The sequence below is a fragment of the Symphodus melops genome, assembly GCF_947650265.1.
Source record: "Symphodus melops genome assembly, chromosome: 1".
In the NCBI taxonomy this organism is placed as follows: Eukaryota; Metazoa; Chordata; class Actinopteri; order Labriformes; family Labridae; genus Symphodus; species Symphodus melops.
In genome coordinates this window covers 54,744,774-54,757,270 of record NC_136691.1, presented here as the reverse complement: position 1 = coordinate 54,757,270, position 12,497 = coordinate 54,744,774, and the positions used below count along the sequence as shown (strand labels likewise).

The window sequence follows — 12,497 nt, the reverse complement described above, 5'->3', positions numbered from 1 at the left end:
CCTTGTTCTCTTCCAGTTTCATCTCGGGGCTCATCCAGAGGACGAAGATCGAGGCCTTTGAGAGGATGCTTTGGAGAGTTTGTAAAGGCTACACGATACTGAGCTACGGCGAGGTCGAGGAGTATCTGGACGATCCCAGCACGGTGCGTTCCTCAGAGCGAGTCTTCTCCCAAGTTTGTGTGAGAGGACAAAGCACGCTTGACCCCCCCCCCCCAAAGTCCAGTTGGTTTGACACGTCACATGACTTTCATTTTGACCTCTATCATCAGGGACGTGAGGAGAGACTCCAGCTTGAATGACTCCGTCTGTTTCCTCAGTTGAATTTTAGTCATCGTAGGATTCTTCCTCTGTCCAGCATAATCTGATCATTTTACTGTGAACCAACTCCGATAACTCACTTTGGGTCTCATCCAAGAAAGTTTGGGAGGTGGGAGGAGATCAAACCTAAACTTGTGTGTCTGCAAAATCTGTCCCTGGGACTCGGGGTTGGAAACCAGTTTAAGACCCATTACGGACAAATTGCAGGAATGAAGCGAGTCACTGGAGAGGTGCCAGTCTGCCTCCTGAGCTGCGAGACCAATAGTTAAGGTGGCCACTGAAAGGTTTTCATAACTCGAGTCTTTTCTTGACTCCATCCTGTGTGCACACTTTCTCTCTCCTGCTCTCACATACGTCTTAATATCTAAAGATTCGGTGTCCTCTGTGATAGTGTGAACCACGACAAACAGAGAGTCAAAGCAGTTTGGTGTCACAGTTACAAATGATCTGTCACCAAAACCCGCTTGGTCACTTCCTTGTTCTTTGTGCAGTGTTGTGAGGAAACAGACCACAAGGCAGCAGCTTATAAAAGTGTGTTTGTAAACTTTTGTAGAAAGAAAAATCCAGAAACCTGCTTGTTCCCATGAGTGCCGTGTGATCTTATCCATTCAAACTGAATGACAGCACTAATCCACTTATCCATTTGCTCTGCTCGACCAGAGGGCAGGCATGCAGGGCTGCGACTGATCAGTCAGTCATACTTCAAACTCGGAAAATCAAGAAAATATACGAGCAGAGTTTACATGACTCTGAGTAACTTTCGCCCTCAGATACAGTTAATTTTAAAGGTCACATCTCCTCCTCTTCATCCAGTGTAAATAAGTGTCAGAGCTCCTCTTCATCATGTGTGTGAAGTGTGTTGTTGTAAATCCACTCTGATCCTGTATTTGATCATGTCTATAAACCCCTCGATTTCAGCCCTGCTCAGAACAGGCTGTTTCTGTGTCTGTAGCTTTAAATATGTAAATGAGCTGTGTCTGACCACGCCCCCTCTCTGGAAGGCCTCGGGTGTACTCGCTGCTTTCTGGCTCCATGTCCTATTGTTTACGGTGAGAAGGCAGACTCAGAGGGCAGAACAAACACCTAGCTGTGGGAGTGTCACCCACCTGGGGGAGGGGCTACTGCCCTTTGTGATGTCATGAAGGGAACATCTCCAAACAGCCTGTTTGAGCTCACATTTTCTGAAAAGTGGAGCAGGCAGAAGATGGAGAGGATGGACTTTTCTCATCATTGTAGACAGATGAGAGACGCATGTTAGAGTTAGAGAAACATGGGGACGAGGATTTACAGAATATCAGGTCATCTTTAAGGAGTGTCCAGTTTTTGATGAACGCTTAAGTTTAAAACCATATGACACTTAACTTTGTTCTTCATTTTGGTCTGATCGTTTTACTTTCTCTTCCGTTCTTACTGCAGAACGAGCCGACCAAAAAGGTGGTGTTTCTAATCTCCTACTGGGGAGATCAGATCGGCCAGAAAGTGAAGAAGATCTGTGACTGGTAATTATTGTGTAACCAGTGTTTTTTTGTTTTTGTTTGTTTTTTCTTGCCTTGGTTGTGTCAGAATAATGTATTTGTTCCTCCGCAGCTATCACTGTCACTTGTACCCATATCCCAGCAGCAACGAGGAGAGGAATGATGTTGTGGAAGGACTAAGAACTCGTATTCAGGACCTGCACACGGTAAGTCTGTTCATTCAACGCTTCTGTGAGGAGTTTGTGTCTGGTTTGCAAAATGAATGCTGGATATGAGCGACAGAAGCGGGCGTTTAGGTTTAATGCCTGTTAAAGGAGCAGTATGTAACTCTGCCCCCTAGTGTTTAAAATGAGTACTGCAGTCTAAACTCTAATCATCACAGAGAGCTGTCTCCCCCCCCCCTCCTCTCACACAGGTCAGCATGTGGTGGACACTGTAGCTTCAGTGTTTAGCCAGCTCTGCATGTGGTAGACACTGCAGCTTCAGTGTTTAGCCAGCTCTGCATGTGGTGGACACTGTAGCTTCAGTGTTTAGCCAGCTCTGCGTGTGGTGGACACTGTAGCTTCAGTGTTTAGCCAGCTCTGCATGTGGTGGACACTGTAGCTTCAGTGTTTAGCCAGCTCTGCGTGTGGTGGACACTGTAGCTTCAGTGTTTAGCCAGCTCTGCGTGTGGTGGACACTGTAGCTTCAGTGTTTAGCCAGCTCTGCATGTGGTGGACACTGTAGCTTCAGTGTTTAGCCAGCTCTGCATGTGGTGGACACTGTAGCTTCAGTGTTTAGCCAGCTCTGCATGTGGTGGACACTGTAGCTTCAGTGTTTAGCCAGCTCTGCATGTAGAGACACTGTAGCTTCAGTGTTTAGCCAGCTCTGCATGGGTCTGTAAAGCGTTCTAGGGAGAACTTGAATTATGAAATCCTGAAAAATTGACCATTCATGGCACCCCAACACGTATTAATCAAGTTCCCCCTTTAACACTGGGTAAAAGAAAATCCTGGCTCCGCCCCTCAGTCCAGATAAATATTATTTTTCATGATATATAAAATGCAAGTGTTTTTTGTTTTTTTTGCAGTGTAGTCCTCTCCCTATTTAGAAAAAAAAGTCAGAGGGTGTGAAGTTAAGCTCTCCAGGCGTTAAAGGTAATAAATGAAGTCAACCCGACACTTCTAGTCAGAGAATAAAACGTCGTCCGACGAGCGAAGTTCACGCTCAAAGAAGTCCAGAACCAAATGAAATGGCTGACTCATTTTCCCAAAGATTAACCCAGATTGTGTTTTCTTTGTGTGCGACGGGTTTCAGGGTCTGTTAAGTCTGTTTCCACTGTGAATAATTTTGTTTTTCCTTTAACTCGCCGTGACTGAGAAACACAGTTTACACTCACGTCCTGGAGCACATGATCCACGTGAGGCCTCGGCTAAGAGTTTCTTTTATTTCCTCTCTTTCCCTCCCGTTCCTTGACTGCTTCTTTTTTATGGTCTTCCTCCCACACACTAAATATTTGAAATCTTTTCAAATCTCTCGTTTACGTTTTCATGATTTATTTCTCTTTTTAAAGGAAGAACGTGCAACATGTTACACATGAGTAAAGCAGAAATCCATCCTCTGTGAATACTGACGCTCCTGTGTGTGTGTGTGTGTGTCTCCAGGTTCTTCACAGGACCGAGGACTACCTGAGACAGGTCCTGATCAAGGCCTCAGAAAGCGTGTACACCTGGGTCATCCAGGTCAAGAAGATGAAGGCCATCTACTACATCCTGAACTTGTGTAGTTTCGACGTCACCAACAAGTGTCTGATCGCGGAGGTTTGGTGTCCTGTCGACGACATTCCTGCGCTGCGGCGAGCCCTGGAGGAAGGATCGGTGAGGAAACTCTTCGGCCTCACACCTTTTTTAAAAATTTTTATTTATTGTCTTATTTTCTCAGAAGGAGCATCACGGTCAAAATCCTCTCCGTACTACATCCATAAATATTTGACAAAGACAAAAAATAAATTTATTGTGTATATTGTACTTTCTAGTCCTGGATGCAAGTGGTCGTGGGTTCAGGTCTGACCCCGGCTCTTTCCTGTCTCTTCAGCTGACCTGTTCAATGGTCAGGGGTTCGATCCCCAGCTCCTGTGGCAACATGTCCAATGTGTCCACGCTTAACCCCGAGTTGCCCCCGCTGCTTCGGCGGCGGCGTGTGAATGTGTGTGAATGGGATTAGTTGACCCATTTAGACCAAAGCTGTGGTTCCAGTTGCTTTAACCTAGAATCAGTTACTTTTAAGCCTCGTTCAAATTGCACCTCCAAATCTGATTTTTTTTTTTTAGCAAATCCAGATTGTGTGCAGTTTTTTTTTTTTTTCCTGTTTTTTTCTGTTTCAAACCACAGACGGAGGTGGTTTCGAATGTGATTCAAATCTGATTCCTTCAGATCCGACTCAGTATGAACATGTCGGTCGCTTCAGCGTGTCAACGATGACGTAGATCAGACTTGGCGAGGGTTCTGAGTGGCCTCCGTTCGTCCAGGAAACACAAAGATGCGTTTACAGACTGCAGATGACATCACGCCACATCTGCTGAACCACAACGTTGTGACTCCTGCCTGCTTGCATGTGCTTCTCCTTACTTGTCTTTTTTTTTTGTTGCTGCTCTAATCAACGGCGACCTTCAGTTCATCACGTTTTCATTTGACATCTTCTTCCAGAGAAAGAGCGGAGCGACGGTTCCGTCCTTTGTCAACCGGATCCCCACCAGCGACACGCCGCCCACCCTGATCAGGACAAACAAATTTACCTCGGGCTTCCAGAACATCGTGGATGCCTACGGAGTGGGGACTTACAGGGAGGTTAACCCTGGTGAGTCTGTTTGTGGAGGAGTGATGTCACTGAGTTTTTACCACATTCCCTTTCAACACGCTTTAGTTTACAGCTTGTGAGCGTGTCAGTCCTTCAGCTGTGTTAGAGTAGTGCTCTTAAACTCGCACAAAACGCCTTAAAGTAGGAGTGTCCCGATCCGATATTGATATCGTATCCAGAAAACGAATATCGGATTTTATCGGACTGCATCTAAAATATCTGATACAAGCGCTTCGATAAGCAGAACATTAAGCAGACTTTAAAAGTATAATTTGTTTTTATTGGACTTAATTAGGTCTTCTAATTTATTTTTTGTTTATTTCATTTACTTGTATAATACTGTAGATATTAAGTTGAAGGTTTATATATTCGGGGTGTAACTTTGTCCTTAAAAGCAACACTTCTCAATCTAAATGGATTTTGGTGGATGAATGAATACAGTGCATCATATTTTATTTGCTTCTCAGTTTCATAAAGCTGTCGGATCTTGTTTGAAATAGTTTTTCTGCACAGCAGCTGGAAAGTTGGATCACATGTTGCTAGCTTTAGCACATTTTCTAACCCTTCATCTTCTATCACTAATAGTGGTCTACAGTCCAGCGCAATCAATTTAGAGAGTGAATTTGTAAGTTTATCAGATGTTGAATTACTAATTTTGGTCATTTGGTCGAGTTTAGGCTGAAAACGCTTCTTGTTTGTACTTGTGGCAAAGCTAGCACTAAGCTAACGCGAAGCTAGCGCTAAGCTAGTGCGTAGCAATGACAAACCGTTCCGAGCTGTTTGAGGCAAACTGTGAATCAATGCATTAAAAAAATGTAACGTGTCATTTTCTCGTAATTAACGCTTTAAAGTCCCACCCCTACTATCCTACTATATATATATATATATATATATATATATATATATATATATATCATGATGATTATTCTGAGATGTGCTCGATGTGAAAATGTTCTCCCTCTTATTTGAAGCTCCTTTCACGATCGTCACTTTCCCGTTCCTGTTCGCTGTGATGTTTGGCGACCTGGGTCACGGTGTTATCATGGCTCTGTTCGCCTTCTGGATGGTTCTCTTTGAGAACAACCGCAAACTGAAAAACACCAGAAACGAGGTAAGCCGAGTTGGACTCTTAAAAAAATAAAAATAAATAAATTTAAGCTCTCTATCTTCAGTTTGTCTGACGTGTATCTGAGGAGCTCTGGTGTGTGCTCACAGATCTGGAACACGTTCTTCGAGGGTCGGTATATCATCCTGATGATGGGCCTGTTCTCCATCTACACTGGCCTGATCTATAACGACTGTTTCTCCAAGTCGCTTAACATCTTTGGCTCTCGTTGGAGTGCGAAGGCGATGTTTGACGCTAAAGTGTGGCAGTGAGTATCTTTGTTTTTTTTAACGATGACGTTGACGTGGAGGTAAGAAAAAGAAACGGCTAAGATAAATAAAAAGAACATTTAAATGTGTGTGGAAACACGTCTGTGAGACGGTGATTGCAGTGAAGTTTCAACATGTCCGACACACTCTTGTGCTTCGATCTGTGCCCAATAGGAACGCAGATCTTCAGGGGAACCGGTTTCTCACTCTGGATCCAAACGTTACAGGGGTTTTCCGTGGACCGTACCCTCTTGGAATCGACCCGGTGAGCGATGAGTACTGAAGATTTATCAGTTTGGGATTTTATGTTTGAAACAGTCTGAGGCAGTGCACGTTAATGTGCTGCTGTTTGGAGCTGATTAGGAGCGTGTGTGTGTGTGTGTGTGTGTGTGTGTGTGTGTGTGTGTGTGTTCCCACATGGACGTTAATAAAAGCCCTTAACTCACATTGGAAACTTTCATACCAGAACATTCCTCCGAGTCTTGTTCCATTTAAATCACATTATTTCAGATTGTTTTCATGTTAATACAGAGACTACAGAAACGCCTTTTGTTCGTAACAGTCGTGTCGGCTGCTGCTGAAATTAGCTGATGAAAACTTCTGATGTCACATTTTGTTTTATTTAAGGAAAAAAAAAACGTTTAAAATCAAATAAAGTTAATCTTCAAAAATGAGAGTTATTGAATCACTGGAGGTCAATAGAAAGATTAGATCAATTCAGGAACAATCATGGCTTTCTTACACGCGTTGAGTAATTAGATTATCTTTAAAAGCGCTGCTAAAGATAATATTTGAGCGTTCCTAACTTGAACATGTTATAAAATAAAGTAATAGGACTGTTCAGTACAGCGTCACATCCTTTATTCCCCCATAAATCCTCCATACTTACTCAGACAGACCGAATGCTAACTGACCGTTAGCAACAAACAAGACTACAGGTCACGTGATGTATTTCTGCGTTGGCTAACTTAGCATCAAGCTAGCACGTGTGTCGGCCTGTGAATGGCGTTTAACTAGCTCGCTGCTCATACAGCTGCATGATTATATTCATATTATTCCACAGCATGCTCAACCTGTTTACACAACGGTTACTTCAGAGTACATTTTTGATGGCGTGGCGAGCTTCCGCCATCGGTCAGTCGGAGAGCCGCAATGCATTTTGGGTCGGTTTAAGACTTGAAAATGATGGTTTGTGTATCGCGCACACACACACACACATGAATGCGAACACTGCCTCATCAGAGTGTGCGGCCAACGACTTCCACGACTTCCCCTTTGAAACTTGACCGTTGCCTAGCAACCCCCGAACATTCTACTGCACTCTTGTTACTCGTTTTTTGCTTCCTCAGTCAACGTTTCTTTGTGGGTTAATCGTGCTCGTTTGGAGTCTCCTCTGGGACATTCAGGTGTTTAGATCAGGCTCTCCCATCCTCGGAGCTCCGACCCCCCCCCCCCCCCCCCCCCCCCAAGCTCCGACCCCCCCCCCACCCCCCCATACATGTTACTGTATTCAGAGCAGGCGCAGTGATCTTCCATGTGTCCTTTATCTCCCCGTAGATTTGGAACTTGGCCTCAAACCGGCTCACATTTCTGAACTCGTATAAAATGAAGATGTCGGTGATCCTGGGAATCTTTCACATGAGCTTCGGGGTCGTCCTGAGCACTTACAATCACTTGTGAGTAAACGCTTAGTTCTTCCTTTTCCCCCTCGTGAAGCCTGGATGTAAGTTTGCGTGTGTTTGTTTTTTTTTGTCACAGATACTTCAGGAAGAAGTACAACCTGTACTTGGTGTTTCTCCCCGAGCTGCTCTTCCTGCTCTGTCTGTTCGGCTACCTGGTGTTCATGATCTTCTACAAGTGGCTGGTCTTCTCGGCTGACAGCTCCAGGCACGCACCAAGCATCCTCATCCACTTCATAAACATGTTCCTCATGCAGGGCGACGCCGCGCAGCCGCTCTACCCAGGACAGGTGAGACGCCGCGGCCACGCTAATTATCACTCAAACAGAAAAAAAATCAAAATGATTCAATATTTTTGTTTGTTTTCGCTTCTTCCAGACCGGCCTGCAGGTTTTTCTCGTGGTCATTGCTGTTCTCACTGTGCCCGTCTTACTCCTGGGAAAACCCGTCTACCTTTACTGGCTTCACAACGGAAGTCAGCGGCTGGGAATGTACAGGGTGAGAGCGTGAAAGGCACCTTCTCCAAATATTTGTCTTGCTGCCTTTTATTATGGGTCATCAGATTCATCTCCCCCCTCGGGTGTTTGCAGGGATATGAGCGAGTGCGGCGAAACAGCGAGGAGGAGCTCTACCTGATGAGGACTCATGACATGGAGGAGGGCGGCAGTCTCGGCGACCTCTCCGTTAGCGGAGAGCGACAAACAGAGGAGGTGAGTAAAGCAGATTGTCTGCTTCGAAGCGATGGTTGAGATTTTTTTTTTTTTTTGTGGCTCCTGTCAGCGATTTGCTGAGTTGTGTTTTGCCGTTGTGACAGTTCGACTTTGCAGACGAGTTCCTGCACCAGGCCATCCACACGATAGAGTACTGCCTCGGCTGCATCTCAAACACGGCGTCCTACCTGAGGCTCTGGGCTCTGAGTCTGGCACATGCCCGTGAGTATAAATCCATCCTTCAAACCTGTACAAACGCACACATGCTAATGTTAATAACAAGCCCCAGTGTCACTGGAAATCATCTTCACTAAACCTCATGACGAGATACAAACAGACCTTATCTCTTAAAAAAAAAAAAAATCACTGTTCGTTTGAGTTGTTAAGTTCCCAGAATGAAACGCATCCAGAAGCACAGACAGGAGGTCATGAATGTTGGAGCCCTTTACTTTGCTGTATTTTATTACTTTTATTCAACTTTGTTTTTATTGGATTTTATTTTATTTTTTGACTTGTTGTAAAGCGACTTGTTGTAAAGGGCTGTATAAATAAAGTACATTGACATTAGAGCTGAAGCCTGTTTTCCTCCCCTGACTCTCAGAGCTCTCCGAGGTGCTGTGGACCATGGTGATGCGAGTCGGACTACGGATGGACAGCGTCCTCGGGGTTTTATTCCTGGTGCCCGTGTTCGGCCTGTTTGCTGTTCTCACTGTGTCCATCCTCCTGGTGATGGAGGGGCTGTCAGCTTTCCTTCATGCCCTCCGCCTGCACTGGTAATTCGCTGTTTGTGATTTAAACAGGAACAACGTGTCTCCAATGATCTCAGTGTTTCTGATTCTGACGTGTTTTTTTCTTTCCTTTTTCTTCTTTCTTTTTTCTTTTCTTCTTTTTCTTTCGTTCTTTTTTTTTTTCTTTCTTTTTTTCTTTCTTTCTTTTTCTTTTTTTCTTCTTTTTCTTATTTTCTTTTTTTCTTTCTTTCTTTCTGTCTCCAGGGTGGAGTTTCAGAATAAATTCTACAGCGGCAGCGGATTCAAGTTCATGCCCTTCTCCTTCTCTCTGCTGCCCTCCAGCTTCGAGCACGACGGTTTACTGTGAAGGACTGCCTGCTCACATTGTGACGTGGTCGAGCAGCTCGCCATGACTATAAAGACATATTCAAGAGATTTTCTTCTGAGACCTCGGACTGAATCATACTGCCTTACCAACACATTCAAGAGCTCCTCTTTATGCAGATGTTTTCCAATATGGCTGCTGAAACTGTTTGATTTCTTTTCACGCTGAATGGAGCGATGTTTGCAATCTACTGTTCGTCGTGTGTCTGATCTGAGAGTAGAAGAGGTTCGAGGTCACGATGTCAGAATTTTAAACTTCAATACACTACTTTTAGAAATCAAAGATCTCTGTAAGTGTTTCCTAGCAACAGAAGTCGAAGGCCCCGTGTCCAACTAGCATTTCATTCAAATGTATTTAAATCATCTTCACTGAAGAGAGAGCGTTTGTGGTGCCCAGTGTGTGTTTTCTTAGTCCAGCTCCACCGAGCGCTTTGAGTTAAAAAATCTTTCAACTTTTCAGATTGACGTCACCGGCGCTCTTTTCTGATTGTACGATATTCCCCGTAGTTTTGTCGCTTACGGATCATGTCCTGTACCCACGTCCTCCTCGCCGTGTCTGCTGGAGTAAAATCGATCTCTTGTTATTAACATGCAGTAAAAAAAAAAAGACTGTTGTCATAGAAACAGGACAGACGTGCAGTGCTTTTCATTTTAGCACAAAAAAACACTTCATGCAAGCGCTCCTCAGCGGACAGCCAGCGCATCTCTGTCCCGGAAAACAAAAAACTCCGGTGGACACGGGGTCTTACACTGCTGAGATTGGATTTTTTTTTTTTTTTTGGTTTGTTTGAATTAACCCAAATCTCTCAACAAACACATACATGGGCAATGTTTCAGTATGACACTTTTGTGTAAACGGTGTGACCTCCTCTGCTCTCTGTGTGTTTGTAAGACGCATAAAGGTAATGGCACCTGGAAAACAAACAAACCCTGAGAAACGTCAGCTTCAACATCGTGTGGCTTAGAATCGACCTCCGGCGTGCACTTTGGTTTGAAAACATCACTAAAGATCTGAAGTTCCCCCAAAGTAACAGTCCCATCAGATGACACATTATATCATTTAAAACCAATGATTATGAAATCTAGTGAAGTATCAAACACGTTGGTAACCTTATGATCATTTTAATGGACTTTAAATGAGCTCTGCTGTCTGCTTCACTTCAGATCTATATCAGCCAAACATTTCGTCTTGATTCCCCAGTGAGGCAGCTTAAACACTTTCCAGTGTAAAAGGGAAAGATAACTGTATATCATATTATGCTAATTTATGCATCAGAAAGTATTAGTTTGCTTCCCTGCAGAGCGTTGTATTAGGCCAGGTGTTAATGATTCGTCTGTTAGTCGCAGCTGTTGCTGTGTCGTGTGGAGAACAACAACTCCCAGGGAGGTAGATTCAACCAGAAGAAGAAAAAACAGATGAGTAAGAAGCGTGACGTCATGGTTATAAATAACAGGTTCAAGACTCGTGTCTTTTCAAAGTGATGGACTGAAGTTTTAAAAAAATATATCTTCCTGTTCCTTTAAGACATGTCACTGACTCTTCAGTTTCAGTTTCTCTGTTCCTTTTTTTCCACCCCGAGTTATTTCTGTGAATGATTTTGACATCATATTAATTCAGATATTTTGAGCTTCACTTCAGCAGATGTTTCCATTCCCTTTGCTCACTCTTTGCTGCGCTGACGGCCTTTTCACAAGTGCAACCAAACGTCAGCTGGCTGTGTCTTTCTCCACCTTCTTCTGGATTCTTTGTGGAACCAAAGCACTGCAAAGGACCAGCGATGTGATGCGATGAGATGTATAAACTTATATAGAATTATTTTTTAATTTATTGTGTTTTAAAATGTTGCATCAGAATGTAAGGGGTGTATGATTTTAATGGTATGCATTCACGGTGTTGCCTTTGTGTGTATACCTACACCACACCACTGCCTATTACATTCCAGCGAATGTTTCATTCATGCATGTCGTCTCAGCTCTGTCACACAATATCTAATATCCCATTTCAAACAACGGTTAGGCTTTAATCTTTAGTGGCCAAAAGTGAAATCAAATTGAAAGAATTTTGCGAGTTTATTCAATCTGTCATTTTTTTGGAGCTACTGTTTTTTTGTTGTGTTTTAAGGGAATTAGAGGCATTTGTTGTCATTGTTTGCTTTTTTTTTTCAAATTTAAACAAAGCAACACTGTGGTGTAAAATGTGATGATTGGGTTCATTGGGTAGAGTAACAGTAAATCAGCACCTTTATACTTTCTTGTTAACACTGAATAGTTCAATGGCTTGGTTAAAGTCTGTTTATGCAGTCTCCCCGTTCTTGAGATTAATTTTAACATGAATATTTGTTTTCATTGACAAACACTCCACGTTTACTTCTTTTGAGAAAATCATCCTCATGTCAATAATAAATTGTATTTCTTTGACTTGTTTATTTGGTATCTGGATTAAGAGAAACTACATGAAAGTCAACAACCAGGTTTTGCATTTTAAGCTGATTTCAGCGTCACAGAGACAACAGTTTGACGTTAATTACATTTTTTTCATAGTACAATCTGCAGCTAAAGGGAAGGTGTGCTTTTAAAAGATGAAAAGGGGGCTTCTAATAATTTTACTCTCACTCAAACTTGTTACTTTTTTAAAAATGATTTGTGTTTAATAATTAACTTCCGATTTCCTGAATACAACTGTGAACGGAGGAGGATTAAAAGCAGGCAGCCTAAAAAGAGCAGTATGATTGCTCCAAATTCAATATTTTGGACACACAAACAGGATTAGGTTTCAATAAAACTGAAGAATCCCCATTTGAAACTGCTTTCATGACGCGTTCAAGTCATGCATGGATATCACAGTTTCGTCGATGCGAGTGCGAGAAAAGAGGCGTTTAAAGGAGAGTAATTTCAGCTCTACCTGTCACAACAGGTGGGTGAAACAGCTCATCAAGCACCAAAGATAAACCTCAGGGGGCAGTCAGGTCTCTAAACACCGGCCTAAGGCCATGT

At 43.2% G+C, this 12,497-nt stretch overlaps 1 protein-coding gene and 1 long non-coding RNA gene across 2 annotated transcripts in view; one reads left to right on the top strand and one right to left on the bottom strand.

The window, feature by feature from the left end:
- The window catches only part of atp6v0a2b (ATPase H+ transporting V0 subunit a2b), a gene marked incomplete at its 5' end in the record, with an annotated part of 12,189 nt that extends 265 nt beyond the window's left edge, over nucleotides 1-11,924 (top strand). Inside the window, 15 exons of the mRNA XM_079359638.1 lie at nucleotides 17-143; nucleotides 1,735-1,817; nucleotides 1,906-1,999; nucleotides 3,437-3,649; nucleotides 4,478-4,628; nucleotides 5,600-5,739; nucleotides 5,844-6,001; nucleotides 6,177-6,267; nucleotides 7,560-7,678; nucleotides 7,761-7,971; nucleotides 8,060-8,179; nucleotides 8,272-8,391; nucleotides 8,496-8,613; nucleotides 8,993-9,164; nucleotides 9,384-11,924. Coding sequence (XP_079215764.1) covers nucleotides 17-143; nucleotides 1,735-1,817; nucleotides 1,906-1,999; nucleotides 3,437-3,649; nucleotides 4,478-4,628; nucleotides 5,600-5,739; nucleotides 5,844-6,001; nucleotides 6,177-6,267; nucleotides 7,560-7,678; nucleotides 7,761-7,971; nucleotides 8,060-8,179; nucleotides 8,272-8,391; nucleotides 8,496-8,613; nucleotides 8,993-9,164; nucleotides 9,384-9,486 — 2,020 coding nt within the window. The 3' untranslated portion in view covers nucleotides 9,487-11,924. The remainder of the gene's footprint in view (nucleotides 1-16; nucleotides 144-1,734; nucleotides 1,818-1,905; nucleotides 2,000-3,436; nucleotides 3,650-4,477; nucleotides 4,629-5,599; nucleotides 5,740-5,843; nucleotides 6,002-6,176; nucleotides 6,268-7,559; nucleotides 7,679-7,760; nucleotides 7,972-8,059; nucleotides 8,180-8,271; nucleotides 8,392-8,495; nucleotides 8,614-8,992; nucleotides 9,165-9,383) is intronic.
- Nucleotides 1-12,497, bottom strand: part of LOC306840968 — a 240,569-nt gene that overhangs the window by 36,902 nt on the left and 191,170 nt on the right. The gene's annotated exons all lie outside the window — the stretch shown is intronic.